The 24,508-nt window shown below is 34.5% G+C and overlaps 1 protein-coding gene across 17 annotated transcripts in view; it reads right to left on the bottom strand.

The window, feature by feature from the left end:
• The window catches only part of DYNC1I2 (dynein cytoplasmic 1 intermediate chain 2), a 62,445-nt gene that overhangs the window by 17,611 nt on the left and 20,326 nt on the right, over window positions 1-24,508 (bottom strand). For 9 of the 17 annotated variants that reach the window (XM_003253703.4, XM_030802876.1, XM_030802872.1 and 6 more), the window contains 10 exons: window positions 19,470-19,529; window positions 16,888-17,003; window positions 6,427-6,522; window positions 6,051-6,213; window positions 5,842-5,941; window positions 5,222-5,347; window positions 4,174-4,320; window positions 3,719-3,832; window positions 3,282-3,415; window positions 2,280-2,424 (listed from right to left, as the gene is read on the bottom strand). In XM_003253703.4, the coding sequence (XP_003253751.1) occupies window positions 2,280-2,424; window positions 3,282-3,415; window positions 3,719-3,832; window positions 4,174-4,320; window positions 5,222-5,347; window positions 5,842-5,941; window positions 6,051-6,213; window positions 6,427-6,522; window positions 16,888-17,003; window positions 19,470-19,529 (1,201 nt within the window). The remainder of the gene's footprint in view (window positions 1-2,279; window positions 2,425-3,281; window positions 3,416-3,718; window positions 3,833-4,173; window positions 4,321-5,221; window positions 5,348-5,841; window positions 5,942-6,050; window positions 6,214-6,426; window positions 6,523-16,887; window positions 17,004-19,469; window positions 19,530-24,508) is intronic. The other 8 variants (XM_012500198.2, XM_004091969.3, XM_003253704.4 and 5 more) reach the window with 1 other exon arrangement.

Raw genomic sequence — 24,508 nt, 5'->3', positions numbered from 1 at the left:
CTCCCAAAGTGCTGGGATTACAGGTGTAAGCCCCCCTGCCTGGTCACATTTGAGAAAGAATCATAAAAACAAGATAATTATTAACCCAATTTTTGGTGAAGAGGTGGTGGGTTAAATCAAGGAATAAATGTTTTGCAAAGTGAAAATTGTAAGGAGCACACCCTATCACCAGGCAGTTCTAAAACAATGACAAAAACGGAAGGCTCGCTGAGCAGTTTCATACTGCATCCTTCAACTGTCATGCCTTTGTATGATTACTATGTATCTTACAAATTTTTATTTTACGACAATTTGTATTCATTCATTCATTCATTCATTTTCCAACTTGCTTTTCCCAGTTCAAGGTCACAGCTGGTCAGAGCACAAGACAGGAACCCACCATGGACAGGATGCTATTCTATCGCAGGGCACACTCAGACACACCCACACTCATTCAGACTGGGACAATTTAGACATGCCAGTTGAGCAATCCTCCCACCTCAGCCTCCCAAGTAGCTAGGACCACAGGTGCACACCACCATGCATGGCTAATTTTTAAATTTTTTGTAAACATGTGGTCTCCTTCTGTTACCCAGACTGGTCTTGAACTCCTGGGCTCAAGCAATCCTTCTGCCTCGGCCTCCCAAAGTGCTGGGATTACAGGAGTGAGCCACTGAGCCCGGCCAATGTTTTTTCTTGTCAATTTTATGACAAAACATACTATTTGATGACCTGCTGTATTTGTGTTATACTTATGGTTATACATCTCTAATCCAAAAATCCAAAATCCAAAATGCTCCAATGAATGTTTCCTTTGAGTGTCATATCTGTGCTCAAAGAGTTTTGAATTCTGGAGCACTACAGATGCTCAGCCTGTGCTAGCTAGATTATGCGTTTCTTTGCTTGTGAGCTTTGAGAATCTTCTTCTACCTTTTCCCACTGTATAAATTTCATTAGAAGAATAAAAATTCAAGAACAATCCAAGAAAGGAAAGAGATGACTTATTAAATGTATTCAGGCTCTGTCTGATCCCCATTAAGAGGTAAAAGAGAAACTAAACGTTGGTAAGTGCCTATTATTTGCTGGACACTGTGTTAAGCATCTGTTTCCTTTATTAGAGTTAAGGTAAACACTATTTTTATATCTGCTAATGACAAACCTGAAAATGCTCAATTTTAAAAGGCAAGCTTTTAGAGGCAAAGTTTTCTAACCTGTTTCATTATCAGACAGAAAGGAGGCATCAAGAAAGGACAAGAATGAATAATGAGTTCATCCCAGACTTCTAAGGCCAACACTTGATAAATAATTAGGAGTTCACTAAAACAGTGAAGAACATCTCTTACATTAGGTTTTCTCACAGAAACTGGAGAACCAAAGATCTCTAAACTTTGTCTCATGATGAGTTATTTAAAAAGTCAATATTTAGGATAAGGCAGATAGAAACAGAAAAAAAACCCTTAGAATTTAAATTAAATAGAATCGGATGCTGGGTATGCATTTTCCCAGCAATAATGTAATAACGCAGAAAAACTAGACGGCAAAGTTAAGGCACTTTAATTATAAAATGAGATTAAATGAAATTACAAGTCTATCACAGGAGGTAATGTTGCCTACTTGGATTTGTCTTGAGACTTTCAACAGGTCAAGACAATGTCACATTTATCTGGAATTGCTGGAGGATCAGGAATCATTTTATCACATGAATGGGTTTTTAAAATACTAAAGTTTATTAAAACCAAAATAAATGATTTAAACTGCTTACCATAGAATAACAAAAAATATATGCATCCATGCTTTTACACAATGCTTTCCTAAGGATTCCCGTTTACTACATACAGCCATATTATACAGGACTTATTGTAAATCAGTTTCTCTCTCTTTTCCCTATTTCCCATCAACTCTGTGAGCCACTGTAGTTATGAGTAACCTGTTAAAAACTCTCCAAAGAGCAAATGCATAGCTTTTGTGCTGAGCTGAATGACAACTATATGAGGTGCTATGCGAGATACTCAGGGCTTTTTCCCCAGTGCAGTTCAGGGTAAACAGTTATATGCTCGAAAAGACTGAAGTGGTGGGAAGACTGGTCTTTGATTCTGTGTAAGGTTACCATACTTGTTAGCATACTTTTATAAAAACTACAACATCTAGTAGTTCACTCATGCTCTGTGTAACTTCTTAGCAGGCTTCATCTATTAGCAAACAATTATGATTTAAAAGGTTTTCATCATTCCTATGTAGTATTAGATCACCACCTTGTGTCAGAAACCTGAGCAAATAGCAGACATCTATATTTTAGATACCTTAGTTGTCCAAAGCTTTACTGTCCAGTCAAACGATGAAGTGACAAAAAGATGGGAGAAGTCTACTGCTCCAACAGCTGCATGACAATGGATGCCAGTGATTGGTCCTTGATGCCCCTCAAACATCTCACTGATTCCAGCTTTGCTAATTTCATAAAAGTGAAAATGTTAGAGAAGTCTCCTGTAAGTAGACCAATTACACACACATTTTATTATAGGTTTATGTATCAGGCCTTGACTTAATTTTGACAGACTTAACACTGTGCTCATAACTTATCAGAATTAACTTTGTTGAGTGTTATTCCATCCACATTTGGTAACTCTACTAAAGCAGTAAGTACCTTTGGAACTGTAAACATCATGCTGTTGACAATGGACCTCAAAAGTCCAATATCTGAAATGGTATAACAGAAACAAAGATCCCTACATGTAAGAGAGACAATCTGGGCTACTTTTAAAACAAAAGCTTTGAAGTGAAGGTGATCTATATTTGAGATGAAATCTGGACACTCAATTTTTTTTTTAAGGACGCAATAAGGTACAGCTAGACAATTTCAAAACAGACAGAATGGAAGGAGAAAATTACTCAGTTTAAAATATGTTATGTGACATTACTGTACAATTATCAGGAGACTGAACTAATGCTGAAAGTCCAAATAAATCAAAAGGGGAAACAGCTGAAAATCTCTTATAAGTCTATAGGTCAATATTGGCATGTGCATATTGTATTTGTAACTACTGAATGTTCCTGCCTATCTCTAACTTACATGAGTATATGCACACACAAAACCACAACCCACAAAATCTAGAACACATCATGAATCCAAAATTATCTTTTATACAAAAAGGTATTAAGTTTTAATTTTATGTGCCTGAACACAAAAAATCTGCCACAAATAACAAGTAGATCTATGACAGATTTCTACTTAAATATAAGACAATTTGTTTCAATGGGATTAAAGGAAGAATTTTAAATTATTGCAAATTCCAGTTTAGGTTTACCTGCCATGGCGGCATGCTGTGTACACAGAACCTTCTTCACTCCCAACAACAAAGTTGTTGACATCTCCAACAGGGAAGGACATAGATGTCACAGCTACTGCTTTTGACTGTTTATGAACCAACTCCATGCTATCCTACATAGAAAAACCTGAGAAAATTAGTTTGTAAACTTGCAATTTTAAATTTCTGTAGAAGAACCTCTAGTCTTTGATTGTAAACAATTCTTTTACTGTATTATTTACATAAATCTAAATTAAATGAAGCAGGTTTCAAAGTAAAATATATATATACAACAAACTATATTAGACATGTTTCAGCTTATAAACTGTTGTAACACTACAGTTTTATAAAAGTTTATGAGAAACATAAGTTGAGGTACACATACACTTAAAACATAACATTTGCCTCAAAATTTCAGTTTCCCAAGTTTAACCCACCTGTGGATGGGAAAGCATGTCCAGACTCCATGAACAAATTTTTCCATCAGTAGAGATGCTAATCAGATTGTGAGCATTTTGTGTTCCAACAACATTTACACAATATACAGGGTGCTAGAGATATTAAAAAAAGTTTTCAGGGATTATTTTACCAAAAAGCAAAACAAAATTTTTAGTCTAATTATAAGCATTCTGTTTACTATCAAGTCTCATAACTTGTGGGTATTCTTAATGTGAAGTTTGCTATTAACAAAATGTTGTCGCAGAAGAGAGATGAGTTTATAATAAATCTCCAAAAAAAAAAAAAAACAGCCTTCATTCTTGGTTGTTAAATGGTGAGGAATTCATACACCAAAGGAAGCACATTCTGAGATGACTCTGATGGCCACTACTAAGTATTATAGCTAAGGGTGAAGGAGCACAGAAGCCTAATGGAAATAACCTTATTTACTTACTGTGTGTGCAGCTGCTGACAGTGGAGTTCTTTGCACTGGAGTTCTTTTATTGCTACGGTTATCCCAAAGCACAATTTGGCCTGAATATGTACCACCAACAACAAGATTTGGATGAAATTTTGCAAACGTGGCAGACATCACAGCTGACTGCAAATAAGTAAGATTTTTATACTTGAGATTCAAATGGAAAAAGCCTGACAAGTTCTAAAAATCAATCTATTATCCGAAACATTTCTTTCTTCATTGTATGGTATTAGAGGTTATAAAAACAACTAAGTAAATTAATTAAAAGTTTTCACTGTTTCAGAAATATAAAAATATATCTTTAAGATATTTTTGGCTTAAAAGTCCAATGTAATGGCTGTTTACATAAGCAGGTTTAACCAATTTATCAAAGAAAGCAAAAAGTTATTTCAGTTAACTACAGTATTAAAAAGATAACTAGCCCCGCATTAGACTCTGACAGTAATCTAACAGTAGAGTACATGGTAGTTTAATTCAAGTTAAGTGCTTATTCAAGATTAAGACATTATTAAAAGACTTTAACTTAATGCAACCAGAAAAGGCTTGCAAATTCTAACCTTCTACTAAATCTATTTTAAAAATCTGCATCTGTTTTCTACTTCAACCATATGTTTCTACTTAAAACTATCTAGTTCCAATTCCTCACGCCATGTATAAGTAATTCAGTGGGCCAACCATCTAATTGTATATTCACAAGTAAGTTCCTGGGAAACTCCCCGTAGGAAAGACATTTTATAAAAGATTCCTTTTATACAGTCAATCACCATAACAGAAAATCACAACTGCAAAGGACTTTAGGTGTGATTAAACATTATAAGAAATGTCAGAAAAGCTACAAAAGGCAGATCATGTTGAACTGAGAAGTCTTCAGTTTTCTGTTAACATCTGTTTGCAAATATGGAGTGGTTTAGTAAAATGCCAATCCAATGAAATCATTATGTTGACAAGAAAAGAAAAAAGGCACTTGTCTTAATTCATCAATGAATTCTTAAACTTGAGGAAGACTGCTAAAAGACCACCATACCTGGCAGTGAAACACATACTCTGGGGTAGTTTTTTTGTATTTCATATTCCATACAAGGGCCACACCATCAGGCTCATGAGGGGCATCTTCATTGTTGTTATAGGAAGCCACGAGTAACTCCGGATACTGCTCAGAAGAATCAAGAGGAAAAGAAATGCTATGCATAATAACTGTTTTATAATCCTAGTTATTTGTCTTTATCAGATTATTATTCTGAAAATACAAATACCTAACGTTTCATCAAGAGAGACATCTCTAGCGTTATGCCTACTGGGACATTAGTACAATTTTAAATTAGAACAGTTAATTATTTTAAATGTTTTAATGTTAAAACATTTAATTAAAATATGTGTCCAAATTTTACACAAAGGATTTGGTGAGCAACTGAAATTAGTAAAACTGGCCTGTATCATAAAGTCCTGAATTTCAAATATAAATAATGTTTCTAATCTTTCTTCCAAAGTACGTAAGATGAGTATGTTAACATTAGAACTATCATCCATTAATTTTAAATAACACATATTGATTTATTATACAAAATTCCGATAATTAAAATAAAATGACCTACTAATTATAATTTTAAAAATGAGTTAAGAGCAGCCTATTTTGTTATATTTTACCTGAGATGACCAATCCAAACAACTAACAACCCGATGCTTTGACCAACGTTCGTCAAAAAATTGTCGATTTAGTGACAGTTTAGCACCTGCTTGAATCTCTCTACAAAAAAAGACCAAACCCCCAAAAAGATGGTTATAACTTTTATCACTCTTAATCTTAAAGTAATTTAACACTACTGAAGCTAAAAATCTTAGCAATTAAACATTACCCTTCTTTGTCTTCCAAATCTCTCCCACTATAGTCAAAGAAGATGTTAATCTGCTCAGAAAGAGCTCTTTCTACAATTCTTGTAGAATGGTCAAAGAAACTTAAAAATTCCTCAGAGTGCAAGATTTGTTGCTTTTCTTCTTCAGTCAGCTCATGAGGGGGAGCTGGAAAATAAATAATTTTTTGAAGTATGATTTATGTCAGGCAAATCACATCAACTCACTATCACAGTATGGATCAATGAATGTTACACATTATTTTTCTATCAGATTCACTTATTTGATTTACAGCATTTCATCCTACTTTAATACATAAGTAATAAAAGGAATCTTAACAGAAATCAACAAAATGTTTTGAAGTTTAATTCTTTAAGATACCTTTACTATCATTTTCCTCATCTTTCTTTAAAGTTTTCTCTTCTTCAGGTTCAATAGGTGGTTTAGGAGCCACTACATCATCATCTTCCTCTTCATCTGAAAAAAAAAAAAAAACAGAATGACATAATAAACTATTATTATTATTTTTATTATTATTATACTTTAGGTTTTAGGGTACATGTGCACAATGTGCAGGTTTGTTACATATGTATCCATGTGCCATGTTGTTTTGCTGCACCCATTAACTCGTCATTTAGCATTAGGTATATCTCCTAATGCTGAATAAATTATTTTAATGAAAATAGCTGGTAACTTTTGAGACAGTATTTCAGAAGGTATCACAACTCCCAAGATACAAGCAAAAGTAAACCACTGACCGGACAGAACAAGTACAAATAATAGGGATTTTTATCAACATAATCAAATAAGTGGAACCACTTGGTTTTTATACATACCTATGTGGTACCTCAGCAACAGCCATCCTAAATTCTGTAGCTAAACTGAAATAAGATATATAAGCAACTAGGATGAATTCCTCATGAAGTCTCTAAAAGCTTGCAAGCATTTATCATTCTAGACAGAACAACATGCAACTCCTGCATAGTTTTATATAGCATGCTGACACATTAATGCTGTAGAATGAGGAAAATCAAACGTCTAAAATAGCCTACAGAGCTGGCTGCTTACTTGTGATCTGAAACCATCAGTGTCTAATGGGCCTTCATAAGGCATAAAGATGGCTTACATTAACTCTCAGGTTGCTATTTGAGAGGCAGATTTTGAAGATAATAGCTATAAGACCACATTTTCTATTCTGTCATTTTAAATGCTAGTCTCATTATCTATTGTTACATGATGTGGCAATAAGCACTTAAAATAATGTTTTCTTAATTTGAATAAAAGTATACATTGGGATAATATACAATGTTTATAAGACTTCTAAAAAATTACTAAATCTCTTACATGCCAAACCAGGAAGTAATTTAAAATCATTTATTTTAAAATGTTATAGAACACATAACCCTACCTACCTTTTCTTTTGCTACACACTGAGATGGGTTTTTATGAAGAAAATGTTTATTTTTATTGCCTAAACACATGCGTTACTTGTCTATAAGGGAAAGGCAGCAGGCATCTGCACCAGAGTGCAGCTCAAGTAATGACAGCCTATTCAATAAGGGAACTTTACTTGCTATAGTCATTTCCCTGACTCATGTTCAAAATTATCTAAAACACACATACATACGATGTACACAAAAGAATGGTCAAGAATGGGAACCAGCTGCCAAGTCATGGTCCCAGCAGCCAGGCCAGCTGACTAGATAGCAACAACCAGATGGCACTGCTGGGATTGTGTCTTTCTGCTACAAGGTGGCAATGGGATGGCATAACATTCTTCCGCTTCACTGCTTCCAATCCTGTGTCTCTCCCCAATGGCAGGCCTGTGCAATTACCAGCACTCCAGGAGGCCTACAGACAAGCCTTTACCCTGCAAACAAAATGCAGCTTGTAGGCCACACCAGCTGCCAAACCACACACATAGTGTTAGGTTTAGAGAGCTATAAAAATCTTTCTAACTCTACAGTATAGGTGATAAAAATATAACTGTACCTGTGGAAAGAAAGCTTTAAATGACACTGTATAATGCACACAATGATACAACCTCCAACTTAATCAAAATGATAATGACGTATGCCAATCCTACATTACTTGAAATTGAGCGATTTTTACGTTCTGACAAGTTTACAGAACTAGGATAAATGGCACGAGTGATTTCAATATATGCTCATACTTTTGAACCAAATGGTGAAGGTTAAAATTTTTCCTTTCAAGGGCCTCAATCAGCCACAAAGGAAAACAGTAATCACTGTCTTTTCAGCCAGCCCAACCACATTTGTCAGCCCTTTCTCCGTCAATGCAGCCAGAGCAATCAACCTGCCAAACATTCAGAAAGGAAAAACAATCTGAAAATACAGGGTATAATGCACCTGCCAGGGAAAATGGCCATTTCAAGAAAAGCTAGTGATCTCAGTGACCCTGCTGAGGAGGCGGTGGTGCAAAGGGGAAAGAACACGTAAAAGAATTCTTAGTGATCGCCACTCTCTTGCACATTGACACTTCCTTACAAAGCATGCCAATTATAGCTTTTGTGCTACTTAAAAAAATGAAAGCTTTTTGGGGCAAAATAATCACATAGAGAAACAGAAAGACACTACTCCTTTTTAGATGAATTCTCATATACAACGAATTACTAATCTGAAAATAGTATAATTGGTAGCAATTCTATACTATATTACTCAAGCATTAGAATAAAATTCTTCCATAAAGTCACCTGCAGGTATAATGTAATAAAATAGTTTAATTACATTTAACTTACAAGTTGTCTTTTAGAATAATAGGACATCTACTTCAACTAAAAATTCACTGTAAGAATATACATATATTTTCTACTTTCTGCTAATGCTACCAGTTATCCTAATCAAGTTTGTTTACTAGTAGGGTTCACTGTATGTAAATCCTAAAATCAAAGATAGGAATTTTGAATCACCCAGGACAGGTCATTCTTGAGCACTATGAATTATAAATTACAGCCTCCTACCCACATCTTATTCTCCCTCCTTCAACTTTGTTGTATTATATGGCCTCTAAGTACCATTTCCAGTGACAGGTGTCAAATTCCTGTCATAATGCATATGGTCAGTACTTTAGTGCTAAGTGACCTCATAATTTACATATTTAACAGAAAAGATCTTGTTTATAGACACTCTTTTCCTCTTAAAATTTAAAATGTAGACGAAATATGTCAGACAGTGATCTATATCTGTGTACTGTACAGCATTTGCCATGCCTATTTGTCCATATAAGTTATTTCAGTTGTAGCTGAATCATGAGTATCAACTATTTAAATACATGCTCTCAGGGTTTTATTTTAGAATTAGAGTACATACCCTCCCTTTCTACATGGATTAAAACCAGATCTTAAAACTATCATTGGTACTTAAGCTTCATAAAAATGATTAAATAAATTTCAAGGAACATAAAAACAAAGGATAATGCTGTTCTTAAAAACTGTAAAATGCAATCTTTTTGCTATAAGGTTGATCTTAAATAATTATCAAATTTACCAAATATTTGGCAAAAATGCCTAACATCAGTAACATCAGATTAAAGAATGTTCTTCTGAAACAAATATGCTTTTCTTGTTATAAGCTAATATGATAGCTACCAAAGGACTATTAACATGGCCAAAAATATAAAATTACAGTTCTGAAGATTTTCTAAGCTAGTTCTTATTACATGATGAGCTATATTTAAAACTGGAAAAGACTGTAACAGAGCAGGAAGACTGAAAAATGGGGCTGCCATGTCACATCAATTTATTGATGAATATTCATTACAATATGCTAAGTGGTTAACTCCATGCTTTCTCTGACAAGGAATCTAAGGTTATAAACTGAGCAGTAAAGAGTGCATAAAAGTAGCAGTTACTTTTAAAATGACAAATCTCTTGTCAATGAATGCTAAAACTAGGTTTAATGAACCACTGAATTTCTACCTTGAGTTAACATCAAAATTGTGATGTATTTTGGTGAGACAGAAAGAAAAGCTGTTTTGTAAATTAAGCTGCACCTAGAAATAACACCAAAGAATGAAATTCCAGTTGTTGGAATAATCTGTTACAATGGAGTAAGTTAATCAAAGTTAAATCATCTGTGAAATGGGTGGCTTTTGTTAAACTGAAGGAAGGAGCCTTCAGAGCAAGTTTTCTCATCTGTACCTCATAGTACATTTAAGATACATTTTACATTTAAGATACCTTTAAGCTAAGCTAAGAGTATGCCACAAAGCATACTTTGAATTATTTTAAAATATTACAAGACATTTAAAAGGTAATATACAGTATCTTAGAAAATCCTTACTGAACAAACATTGCTACTTATGAATCTATCAGTTTTAATGATTAAATCTCAATATGAAGTGAAAAACAAATCCCATCATTAGTGCACTGTTGTTTAGGAAATATGTTTGTTGTCTATCAATTTACTATGTAGTTTTATTGTACCGGTGCATCCCATTTTAAGATAATTTAATATCCTATGAAAAATTCCTAACTTACAAGGTAGTCTGATTATTCCTGGTATAAAGGAAGCTGACACTGAGTTCGAAAAGTCAGGACATTTGCTGCATATAAAAATATGATTTGACTTATAAAAATTCAACTTATGAATAACTTCACAAACATCTATGAAAATATTAGAGGAAAATGCTTTAATCATTAGTTTAAAAATACAGATTACACAGGAATGATTTTCCTTTAATATTTTCAAAAAATCCCTTCTTTTCTGGGTCAGCTTCATTTTGAATCACTCTATTTCAATCCATTTGTCCATCATTTCATCTTCTTATACCTTACTCTTTAAAATCAAATGCATATTAAAGAGAATCTTCATTGGGACAAAGTTTTATGAATGTATCAATGGAATCCATTCCTTTTCTTTTTTTACACCATCTAGAATAAGATGCAAGGTCACTTGGGTTTCTTTGGCTCTTCCACAAGGGAAAAATACACAGCTGACTTTTTAATCATTAACGATTTCAATATAGATGTAATGCTAACTTGGCAGGAAAATAAGAAAAGACTAACAGTTTAATTATACCACTTCCTTTAACACAAAATTTGTCTCTCTGTAGTTTTGTTTTTTTTTTTTTAAGAGATGGGGTCTTGCTATGTGCCTAGGCTGGCCTCAAACTCCTGGGCTCTAGTGATCCTCCTATCTCAGCCTCCTGAGTACCTGGGACTACAGGTGCACACCACCTTGACCAGTCACAGTCCTTTTTATATACAATTTGGGTTTTATTTTGGCAGTATTAGCACCCTTACATAGGTCTTGTTATCTGTGATCTCATCAAATATTATATTTTTCTGAGGCCAGGGTTTCAAATATGCTGATTAAAGTCTTTCAATCAAGATTAAGAACAAATGCTTCAATTTTCAATTTTGTTTATATTCTTATAGGTCCTCTGAGGGTTAAAACTAATTTATTAAATGTGTTATTCATTCTAGGATCTTTTAAAAATCCATTTAATTAATTTATTTGAGACATAGTCTCACTCTGTCGCCCAGGCTTGAATGCCATGGCACAATCTTGGCTCAATGCAACCTCTGCCTCCTGGGTTCAAGCAATTCTGCCTCAGCCTCCCAAGTAGCTGGGATTACAAGTGTGTGCCACCACACCTGGCTAATTTTTGTATTTTCAGTAGAGATGGGGTTTCACCATGTTGGCCAAGCTGGTCTCAAACTTCTGACCTGTGGTGATCTGCCCCACCTCGGCCTCCCAATGTGCTGGGATTACAGAAAAATCCATTTTAGATAAGGGCGATGTATTAACCAGAAGGCGTACAAAATTGGTCTTCTGGGAGTGAATTCCAAATGTTAAGATCATGCAATAAGTGATTACAAGATATTCACATATATTAATATTCTACATACAATAAAGCTAATCAACAGGTATTGAAGAAAACATATCTGGCTACTAAGCCAATACCAACAGTAATTATAAACTCCTTCACAGATAAGAAAGTGGAATGGAATAAGAGAAATGGCACATCACTAGAAATCAAGTGCCAGTTTCTGGATGTATGCCTGATATTCTCTGACGGTGGACTTAGACTCACCAATTAATCTCCCTGAACCTCAGTTTCCTCAGAGGTAAACAAGCTGATTCGATTAGGTAACCTTCAGGATTTCTTTTTCCTTTAATAATCTTTCAAAAAATAGCAAAAAAAAAAAAAAAAAAAAAATCCATACAGAAGAAGTGAATAAGAAAAAATAATGCCATTTTTTCAAAAGAGTTAAAACTTTTCCAGGAGTGTATCTGTGGGCACCACGTTCCTGCCAAGAGAAGCTTTTCACCTGCTGAGAAGAAAATCGACTGAAGTCACGTGGTGCTAGTCAATTTCATTCACAGTAGGCGCTTTAAGACAGCAAAGCACCGCAGTTCAGAAACAGTGCTACCACCTTACAGAGTAAACTGGAAAGCAAGAAGGTGGCCAGAAGAGGGAAAAAGAAAAACAAGGCAGAATAAAAACTGCTTTTTTAAAGGAATAGGCTTGGCCATTTTTATTTAAAAAAAAAGAATACAAAAGAAAGATAAGAGTTAAGTCTACAACCAATTTTTACCTTCAATTTGGTAAGTCACATTACTTCTGCATGGATTTTACTGCCTACCGAAGTTTAATTTGCTGTCTGTTACATTCCAATTGTGATTTCACCAGTTTTGTTTTATGGTGAGTTTTGGAATTCATTACATAATTCTTAAATGGGAACCAACCAGGCAAAGTTTGAGAACCACTGTATTAAAGTGAAGGGTAAGCACAAGAACAGTTAAGCACACAGTGTTTCCATTATAAAATCTTAATTTTAAGGTTTTTCTCTTTCTTTCTTTTTAAAACTTACACACTTTAGGAAAAGAAACTTAATGTAAGAGCTCCAGACATGAAAATAACTGTAATGATACAGAAAAGAAATTATCTTTTTTTTCCCCAAAGGATACTGCCCAAATATCTCATTTTTATAACTATTTCCAAAGGGTAAGGATAGCTCCATGGTATCAGGATGCTTTTTTTTCCCTTCTCCTTCACTTATGTACCTCAACCTGTAACTAAAAGGACAATAAATCCAAAGAAAGGATAATCTAGTGCCTTTACATAGAGCAAATACTCAATAAGCTTGTAGAATCAGTGCTAGATAATATAACTAAACTACTTACTATAGGTTACTATTATAAAAACATGAGTTGCTACTTCAGTGGTGAGAGAAAGCACAACTTAGAATCAGTGCTAGATAATATAACTAAACTACTTACTATAGGTTACTATTATAAAAACATGAGCTGCTACTTCAGTGGCGAGAGAAAGCACACCTTAGAATCAGTCACATTTGGTTTACAATCACAGCTACTAGCTATGTGATGCTTGATAAACTACCTCTTTCAGTTTCAGCTTGTGTGTAAACAAAACCAATACCTAACTTTCAGGGTTTTGGTGACAGCATTACAGATTATGCAAAGTGTCTCACACTATGCCTGATAAGTGGTAGGCACTTCTTGGTGTTATAATCTTTAGTCACCAATTTAAATAAGAAGTTTGGAGACGGCCAGGCACGGTGGCTCAAGCCTGTAATCCCAGCATTTTGCGAGGCCGAGGCGGGTGGATCATGAGGTCAGGAGATCGAGACCATCCTGGCTAACATGGTGAAACCCCGTCTCTACTAAAAATACAAAACAATTAGCCAGGCATGGTGGCAGGTGCCTGTAGTCCCAGCTACTTGGGAGGCTGAGGCAGGAGAATGGCGTGAACCCGGGAGACGGAGCTTGCAGTGAGCTGAGATCACGCCACTGCACTCCAGCCTGGGCCACAGAGCGAGACTCTGTCTCAAAGAAAAAAAAAAAGAAGTTTGGAGACATATTCATTGGAACCAAAATATTAACAATGGGTTGTACACAGCAGTATCAAAGACATTTCCTCTCTATATCCTTTCTGTACTTCTAAATTCTCTATGATATACCACTACAGTAATTAGAAAAAACTATTTTTAAAAAATGAAAATAGTTGAAAAAAATGAAAATCTTGGCTGGATGTGGTGGCTTATGCCTGTAATCCCAACACTTTGGGAGGCCAAGGCGGGCGGATCACTTAAGGCTAGGAGTTTGAGATCAGCCTGGCCAACATGGTGAGACCCCCATCTCTACCAAAAATACAAAGATTAGCTGGCAATGGTGGCACACGCCTGTAGTCACTGCTACTCAGGAGGCTGAGGCAGGAGAATCACTTGAACCTGGGAGGTGGAAGTTGCAGTGAGCTGAGATGGCACCACTGCATTCCAGCCTGGGAGACAAAGCGAGACTCTGTCAAAAAAAAAAAAAAAAAAAAAGAAAAAAAAAGTCTTCACTTAAACTGGATATAAATATAGATATAATAGGCATTACTCAAAATAGTTTCAGAATACTTTATATTTGAAAAAAATCCAAAACGCATTGTACCATAAGTATGATAGTGTAACTAAAAATACAATCTCCAAATTATCAGATGAAGAAAAAGGCCTAATTTATTTTTTTAAATAAGTCACTGTACGTTCATTTTGGCTATTCTGCTCACTTTCTGAGTTAACGTATCTACTAATGTAGCTCCTAAAAGGCAGACATAATAATACTCACCAAATTAATATACTAGTTAATAAAATAACATTTTCTAGAAATTACAGAATCCTGCAGTATTAGTATTCTCATACTGAAAGCTCCACACTTTCTTTCCTTTCTTTTTAAAAAAAGTTGCTTGTGTCTCAATCAAGTTTACCATCAGTGTTTTTCTTCTGTTAGGATGAGGATCTTGCATCTACAAAAGCTATCTTACCAACCAATGGAACAGCAGGAATGAAAACAATGAACACACAGAACATTTACATGGTCAAGTAAAAAGTACTTGGACGTGGCCAGGCACAGTGGCTCACACCTGTAATCCCAGCACTTTGGGAGGCCAAGGTAGGTGGATCACCTGAGGTCAAGAGTTCGAGACCAGCCTGGCCAACATGGTGAAACCCCATCTTTACTAAAAATACAAAAAATTAGCTGGGCGTGGTGGCAGGCACCTGTAATCCCAGCTACTCAGGAAGCTGAGGTGGGAGAACTGAGCCAAGATGGCGCCACTGCACTCCAGCCTGGGTGTCAGAGCAAGACTCCATCACAAAAAAAAAAAAAAAAAAAAAAAATACTTGAACAAAAATGTTATACCGATTTCCTCAAAATTTTGAAGGTGTAATTATATGTATCATAATGTTGCCTCCTTTTGAGAAGAGTGAAAGGAAAAGTTTAATGTATTTATTTCATTTCCATCCTCAGAGGGCAGCAAAAGGAGAGTAGTGTCTGTGATGATCTACTATTAAGTCAGAAGGTTGTAAATAGTTACAATCCTAATTTTCTTTTTTTTTTTTTTTTTAAACAGAGTCTCGCTCTGTCACCCAGGCTGGAGTGCAATGGCGCAATCTTGGCTCACTGTAACCTCTGCCTCCTGGGTTCAAGCAATTCTTCTGCCTCAGCCTCCAGAGTAGTTGGGATTACAGGCACCCACCACCACACCCGGCTAATTTTTGTAGTTTTAGTAGAGACAAGGTTTCACCATGTTGGTCAGGCTGGTCTTGAACTCCTGATCTTAAGCAATCTACCTGCCTTGGCCTCCCAAAGTGCTAGTACGGGTGTGAGCCACTGCGTCCGGCCACAATCCTAACTTTTTTTAGGTTTAGGCAAATATGAAAATTTAAAGATTTTCTTTGGTAGTAGACAGGGATTTCAAGGATTTCTTCTCACTTTTGCTTACCTGTATTTCCTGGCTTTCTGCAATGAATACAACTTTTGTTTTTCCTTAATGGAGAAACATGGTAATTTAATTAAAAATTTAAAAATACATTAATTTAAACATTTGATAAAATTTCTATTCCAAAATTGTTAACAGCTCTAAAATCCGTAACTCATGTGGTGGTAAACTCTGACATGGTAAAGTCAGAGGTAAAGCTATTTATAATCATTACTTATCTCACTTAGCATGTTCATATGCTTTACTGCCAAAATATTAACGCCCAAAATACTACTAGAGTGTTAACATATGATACATATATTTTATTACTTTTATATAATCTGAAAAATTTGGAATTCTAATATATATATGTGGCCCCAAAAGCTTCAGATAAGACACTGTGAAGTGTATTAGGGATCTCACATAAATCTTTTTTTTTTTGTATGATATAAATTCATTAGCCTCACTGGGAAAATGAGATCATAGTACTTTATGCTTGAATCGTTAGCTATTTGTAATGCTTTCTGGTTTAAGAACCAAAGGGTCTCCACATTCAATAGGTCTGTGCATACGTCCCCATATCATACACAAGTTACAGGATACTAACTAATCAACAAAATAGAGCCCCTATATCATAAAAGAGAAAATTTAAGAATTAAGTCTAGATTTGTTCATTAGTATGAATAACATCAGGGTACAGTATGCTATTCAGAAATAATTTCCATGACTTTGTTTACTATGGGACCTACTCTCTTTTGGGGAAGAATTATGCTCAATGACAGAAATAGAACATTCTTAAGCTTTTCGGCTTCCAAAAGCAGTATACATTAATGACAAAATAAGGGCTGAAATACTTAAATTTATGTCAATAAAATTAAGAAACCACACATACAGCTTACAACGCTAACGTCTAATAAGTTTTAAAACTCCAAAAAATGAAGACATAAATACAGAAACTGTAAAGCATTAGTTTTCTCATGTTTCCCCAAGAAAATATGCCAAAACACAAAAGCAAAGAAGAAATAAAACAAAAATCAAAGGAAGAAAAGAAGAATCTATGTATTTAACACAGGTGCTCAATGACAATTATACATACTAAGGATAGATATTCACCTTCTTTGGGTTGAGCCATAACTGGAGTCTGAGTTTCCTTTGTATATGTGACAATTTCTCGAGGAGGAAAGTCGACTTGCGTGATTTTAGCCATTCCAAGTTTAATAGGTCCTCGTCTAAATTAAGTAAATACAAATACATTTCAACTACATCAAACCATGTTATTTTCAAAAATTAAGAATTACACAGTCATTTGCACCCAACATTGTAATTTCAATCCATTTTATTCAAGAAATTTTAGATGAACAATAAATTGGCTTTATTTTAGCAAAAGAATGAGAAGGTAGCAAAAGCAAAAGGTATTTCTGAATCATTCAGTGTTTTTATTTTTCATTTTAAAAAGGCAAGTAATTTCATTTTTTAGAACAAATGTGAGGGCAATAATGAAGTAAGAGAATAGGAACTTCAGAGTGGACCACTGAATAAGGTGGTTGTAAGAACTGGTTTCAGCTGGGATATGGTTCTTTCTGGACTTTTTTTAAGAATCAGACTGGATATCACTCAGACCACATTTAGCTGATTGCGCCACTAGAAGAATTCAGCTTTATGACTGAAAAACAGGTTTCTGTTGAAAGCTTTTTTTCTACTTATATTTGGCAGAAATTGAGAATTATTCCATCAATTTGGACTTTAAAATGAAATATTTAAAACTTTTAAGTCTCTAATCTCTGCATGATCAATACTGTCCTTCATTCATATATGGACAAACTAAGGTCCAGATATTCTACACTTAGACTAAAGCGACAGATCTTTTTAATACCATAAATCTACTAAAGTCACTTCTGTTTAAGTTAAATACAGGGTATACATTCTTTTTTGACAATGGAAGAGAGCTGTGGCTGAGGAAAATGAACCAAAAGAAAAATATATTTTATTAGCTATCTGGGAGATCTTTTATTGGTTTTATTAGATGTTTAAATTCTAAACCAAATAAAGTATGCTTCCAGACTCCCAAAAAAGTTCTCAGTGATGAAGCTGCCTTAAAAGGATATACAATAAAGGCACTGCTGCAACTTTCAGAATATAAAGCAGGCTATCACTGGTAATATAACTTTTTTCTTATATAAATATTCTTTTCAGTTCTACTTAGTAACTAAATCCAAGTCCTATACAATCTAATAAAGCATAATAAAGTATGAAGTATAATAAAATTAGTACATTTTAAAAATTAATGTTCCAAAATGTGGGCCATAACAATTTTTTAATGACTTTTCTAGTTTAGAAATAAAAAAGGGAAAAAAAAAGTATAGTCAAAGAATTAAGTGGGCAATTTAAGTAATCTGAAGTAATCTAGAAGTCTAAGAATAAAATTTGAAATAAGAAACTTTATATTCTGATTTTTAAGATGCAAATTATATAAAAAGTAAATCACTCACATAGCTGGAAAAAAATCATCAAGCCAACAATATTAGGAACCAATTACCAACGTGAATGCATACAGAGTCTAACAGAAAAAAACATAATACTAAACAAACAAAATATTCCAAGATTTTATAGGAGGAGGTGGGTAGGGAAGTAATACCTCACTTATCCAAAAGCCACTTTTACTGAAAATAAGGAAGCAATGGGAGGCAAGAGGGGGAAGCCTCAGTGTGGCCAATACAGAGGGCTTCCAGTTCATGTACAAGAAACTCATGTATTTTTCTTACATGCCTCAAATCAAGGCTTATTTACCTTACTTTAGACACAATCCAAAAGGTATATTCATATGTTTTCGAAGCTGTAAATTATCAGGGGAAAAGGGCTATCTGAATCAGGTAAAATGGCAGCAGCAAACATTTATAATTTGCATTAGAATCTAGAATAAATAATTGAATGAATGAATGGATGAATAATCTTATCTCTATGTCAACAAAATTAAAAAACCATACATAAAGCTTACAACACTAACTTCTAAAAGAACAAGTTTTAAAACTCTAAAAAAAAAAGACATACAGAAACTATAAAGCATTAGTTTTCTAACGTTTCGCTAAGAAAATATGCCAAAAAACAAAACAAACAGGAAGAATTTATTTATTTAACCTAGGGGCTCAATGACAATTGTATTAAGAATATTCATTCATACATTCTTTGAATAATCTATTAATCCACTCATTCACTCATTTATTTATTCTAGATTCATGAATAGTTTTATTCTAGATTCATGAATAAATAGTAATGAATGAATGAACAGTGTAAGGACCAGCATCTCCGTTATTCTTAAAATCTTAGAAATCATCAGTGAATTTTAATACAGAAAAATAAATTAATATTCATATCGAGTAACCCTGAAAAGGTTCAATTACAAGTAGAATATTAGAAAAAGTCCGAGAAGTTTTTTAATACATCTTAGAAAACTTGTATTAAAAATGTAGAAATAATTTTAAACGTTTGGACACTTAAATGGACTTAGGGTACCTAGAACATCACATAGAATATTCTTTCACTAAAGATACTGGATAAATGAGGTGTCACAGTAAACTATAACTCTCGTCCTTACTACATGATACAATATTATAAACTTAAGCAAAATAAAATTAGGACAGTTTCACAAAGAATCAAATTCATTATAAAACAGGGAAGGTAAAAAATCTATTCAATACCCCAAATCGGAATCTGAGTGAAGCTGAAGAACTGATGGATCTGTATCCCAATGCAGCGTCCTAAATGGTTGTAGGACAACCATGAAGCATTAGCAAAAAAGGCCATAAGTTAGTCAAGCAAATACATTCTATGAATAGCTAAAGCTAAAGTACTATTCACAATTAAAAAGCACATGTTCTGGTTAGTATTAAAAAAAATCAAAAAACAAAACAAGAAATCCACCAGGTCACTCAATCATCTAGTGCATGCAATAGGCTTCCTATGGTTAAAGATGCAAGCATACGACCCAGAATAGTTAAAAGACATTATTTGCAGATTATGGGAAACTAATATTGTATAATAATAGATTTGCTTTAGAACAACTAAAGTCAGACAACCCAAGTAATTATTTATGGATAACAAGCTAGGCTACAAAATGGTTGAAATTTTAAGATTCCTAATGAAAACAAACACATTTAAACATCTTAGTTAACATATTCTAATCTTCCCCAAAGCATTACATGTGTGTAGGAAATTGTCATACTGGTAAAGGAAATGAGTCAACACATAAGCCTTTTGGTAATAAAACCAAAGACTATCCCACTGGGATACAAAATAGCTAAAGTTTCCAAAATGTGACCCTTCTGTAATTTATGGGTTAAGCACTGCCTTGGGCTTACATATCATCTGCTTGAAGAAAACAACTAAAGATTTCTGTCACTAGGAAAAAATAGATTTTTCCCTGGAAAAATATTTTATGTTCAAATGTCAATCCTAAATATTGAGTGATAAGTTTTAGCATCCCCTGCTGGCTAAGTAACTTACAGAGGATCTTTTCCACTTAAGCCAAACTTAGTTACTAATAGAACAAAAGGTACTTTACCATACTGGCATTTATATAGGTTAGCAATATATAAGATAATTATGTATGGTACTGTATAATGCTCATAGTCCCCACTAAAAAAAGTTAAGCATAATACATTTAGTATTACCATTTTTGTCAAATATATTTTTCACTTATGTAAGACGTTATAATGTATAACTAGTTTTAGTTGCTACAATGTTTTAATACAACAATGGTTTTAATGGTTTCTCTACCAGCCTATATAATTTATCAAGAAAAATAATAATAAATTAATCTAGAGAAATCCTTCATTTAAAAAATATAAAGAAAGATCTTGGAATTTAAACAAGGTTATGTGTATGCAATGTAGGAAGCAGCCACAGTGAAGATCTACTTTGTACTAAGCAATAAATAGCAACAAGCTTAGGCTTTGTTAAATCAAAAATTCTATGAGATGGTCTCCAAGGAATGTTCTGTCATTTACATTATGTAAGAGCTCTGTTATCAACGACATATAATTCCTTGTTGAGGATGTCATTTTAGTCTAAAATCAAGTAAGACTGTACCTCAAAATACAGCCAGTACTGAAAATGCACTGGACACACATGTATATGATTACATTTATTAGGGGCATCTTCAGGCATATAGAGTACAATTCCAAGTACAAAGCTTGAGAAGTAAACTGATCAAAAATGGAAAAATGGGCCAGGCGTGGTGGCTCACACCGGTCATCCTGGCACTTTGGGAGGCCGAGGTGGGCAGATCACTTGAGGTCAGGAGTTCGAGACCAGCCTGGCCAACATGATGAAACCCCGTCTCTACAAAAAATCAAAAAGTAGCTGGAAACCATCATTCTCAGCAAACTATTGCATGGACAAAAAACCAAACACCGCATGTTCTCACTCACGGGTGGGAACTGAACAATGAGAACACTTGGACATAGGAAGGGGAACATCACACACTGGGGCCTGTCGTGGGGTGGGGGGAGGGGGGAGGGATAGCATTAGGAGACATACCTAATGTAAATGACGAGTTAATGGGTGCAGCACACCAACATGGCACAAGTATACATATGTAACAAACCTGCACGTTGTGCACATGTACCCTAGAACTTAAAAGGATTAAAAAAAAAAAAAAGGTAGCTGGGTATGGTGACACACACCTGTAATCCCAGCTACTGGGGAGACTGAGGCAGGAGAATTGCTTGAATCCAGGAGGCAAAGATTGAAGTGAGCTGAGATCATGCCATTGCACCCCAGCCCGGACAACAGAGCAAGACTCTGACTCAAAAAAGAAAAAAAAAAAAAAAAAAAAAAGGAAAAAAGGAAGAAGAGGCCTGGATTACCCCACCAAATAATTGTTCCTAAATTTTTGAGATAACAAATGTAATGCAGCTTCCTAATCTGCAAAGTTAGAGAGAGATCATTTCTCATGGCCTTTTATATTTATTCATAAATTACCACCAGTCCCAACAGAAATTCTTGGCACTTAGAGTGATTCAAACACGTTTAGATAGCATATTTTATAATGTCTTATCTATTCCTACTCCCTGAGTGTACTAATCTTAGACCGTCTTGGCCAACTGAAGTTGCACGTACAGGTGCATGCACACATCTCACGTCTTCATGCATTTGCCTATTATATTTCTTCTAATTGTCTTGATTCTTACATTAACATCGTGTTTGCTCAATATGAGTTCATTAGGTTTCATTCTCAGACCTCGGCACTCTTTTTAAATGTCACATATTTAGAAATGCATTATTTCACTGCCAATATCACCATCACAATATTAATTACCTCTATGAAAGCTGGATATGATTTAGTAGAATCCATCATTTTCTATTATTGTGTGTGTGTGTATACATAAAAATGAATATATTCAGCCCTCTTGAAAATCAATGTTTCCAAGTGAGTCTGTGCTCTTGAAGGAGACAATGTACATATTAAGGTTAAAAAGATGTGGCTGGGTGCAGTGGCTCAAGCCTGCAACCCCAGCACTTTGGGAGGCTGAGGTGGGTGGATCACCTGAGGTCAGGAGTTCGAGACCAGCCTGGCCAACATGGTGAAACCCTGTCTTTACTAAAAATACAAAATTAGCTGGGCGCGGTGGTGCATGCTTGTAATCCCAGTTACTTGGGAGGCTGAGGCAGGAGAATCGCTTGAACCTGGGAGGTGGAGGTTGCAGTGAGCCAAGATCATGCCACTGCACTCCAGCCTGGGCAACGAGAAGGAAATGCCATTTCAAAGGAAAAAAAAAGATGTAACATCACCTCACTCAAAAAGAGGATTTTTCTCTCTGTTAAACTCACAAGAAACCAATTTTGTATTCATTATCTAACAAGAACAAATACTTTTAAAAATATTAACTATTTGTTTTTGTGTTTTACAATTTATCATTAAAACTACATTTCACACTAAACACAGGTTAGCACACTACCCTTAGGGCTTTTCAATAAAGTCAACAGTATCTTTAAATTAATGATGTAATCACTACAATGTAAATTCTATGAAAGCAAGGACCATGAATGTTTTATCTTCTGTGGTAAACCATAGTATTTAATAAAGTTTGTAACTTAATATTTGTCCTATACATGAATAAATATTTTTCTTACCATTATTACTCCCTGTATTAATTTACAATATTCTAAAAGGTCTCTAATAATCTCTGGGTTGTCCATAAAACTCATGGGGACATGCTTTAATTCACATTAATTTAAAAAACTTAAGTGTCAAAGTACTTTTGAAAGCAAACGTGCTGACACTGAATTAAAATAATCTACTATTCAAAATCAGGAACGATGAGTCATAATGTACACAGTATAGTATCTACATAAAAATAATGTATAATATCAAATAAAGACATTTAATACATATAGTAATTTTTTATCTTGGGAAATATTTTTACCATGGTGATGCTGTAGAAGGGAAAAAAAAACGCTTTCACTTAAAAATGCCAGTTGATTATTAATTATCTAAAGGAATAGTGGCTGGGTGCAGTGGCACATGCCTATAATCCCAGCACTTTGGGAGGCCAAGGTGGGTGGATCACTTGAGTCTGGGAATTCGAGTCCAGCCTGGGCAATATGGCAAAACCCTGTCTCTACAAAAAATACAAAAATTAGCCAGGCATGGTGGCGCGTGCCTGCAGTCCCAGCTACTCAGGAGGCTGATGTGGGAGGATCGTTTGAGCCCAGGAGGCAGAGGTTGCAGTGAGCCAAGATTGCGCCACTGCACTCCAGTCTGGGTGACAGAGACCCTGTCTGCAAAAAAAAATAAAAAATAAAGGAATAATAACATATTTGTATAAAAATATAGAAGTACAAAATATGAAAAAAATTTTTACCCTATAAAAATGAATTTACACTAGATAAATTGTCTTTATTCTGTAATACATACTATTTTATAAGGTAATAACATTATTTCTAAAAAGAAAATTTTGATTTTTCTGAAACGAAAGAGTTATGTCATTGACCTCCAAAGATAGTATAGCTTAGATTTGCAATTTTGGCTCTATTTGGAAAGCACTACTCAAATTCAAGCTGGCAAGCTTTATGTGCCTTTTAATTGTTAATGATAACCTGATTATTCAAGAGCTGCTTGAAGTATTGAGTTTACAGATCATCCAGCCACCTTGCTTTTTTTTTTCTTGCCCTGTCTTTTAGATATTTATTACTGGTTTGTAACTTCAACTAGAGGGACTCAGGCACAAAAAGCATAAAACTTCTAACAGTTTATGTCTTATTAAAAGGTGTGTTAAGAGATTTTCTTGGTGAGGACACGCAACTTCCTGGCCCAAAATAAGCATTCTTAATTTTGACTACCTATGTTTTCTGTGGATTTTGACTACCTATGTTTAATTTCATTTCAGAAGTCAAAAAGTATGATACCATTTAATACTCACTATTTTGTGTGTGTGTGTGTGTGTGTGTGATAAAGAGGAATAAGTAGTAATACTTTTCCCAACATGATCTTTGAAAGAAAGCTGAAATCTTACTGAACTTTTGAAAAGCAAGTCCCAACATGTATGCAGGATCCTAAAACAAACACGAAATGTAATTTTACAAGGAAGATGCAAGTTCAGGAATGCTTGACAGTAAACATTCTCAATGTTGTCCTTAGCAGTTATTCCTTACTCTTGACATTTTATGCATTATTATTCTCTATCCTAATTAGCAGAACTAATGACTTAATAGAACGGAATTGAGCTGTTTAACA

Source organism: Nomascus leucogenys, chromosome 22a (assembly GCF_006542625.1).
Source record: "Nomascus leucogenys isolate Asia chromosome 22a, Asia_NLE_v1, whole genome shotgun sequence".
Taxonomy (NCBI): Eukaryota; Metazoa; Chordata; class Mammalia; order Primates; family Hylobatidae; genus Nomascus; species Nomascus leucogenys.
The sequence above is the reverse complement of the archived record's forward strand: the minus strand, read 5'-3'. Positions and strand labels throughout refer to the sequence as shown.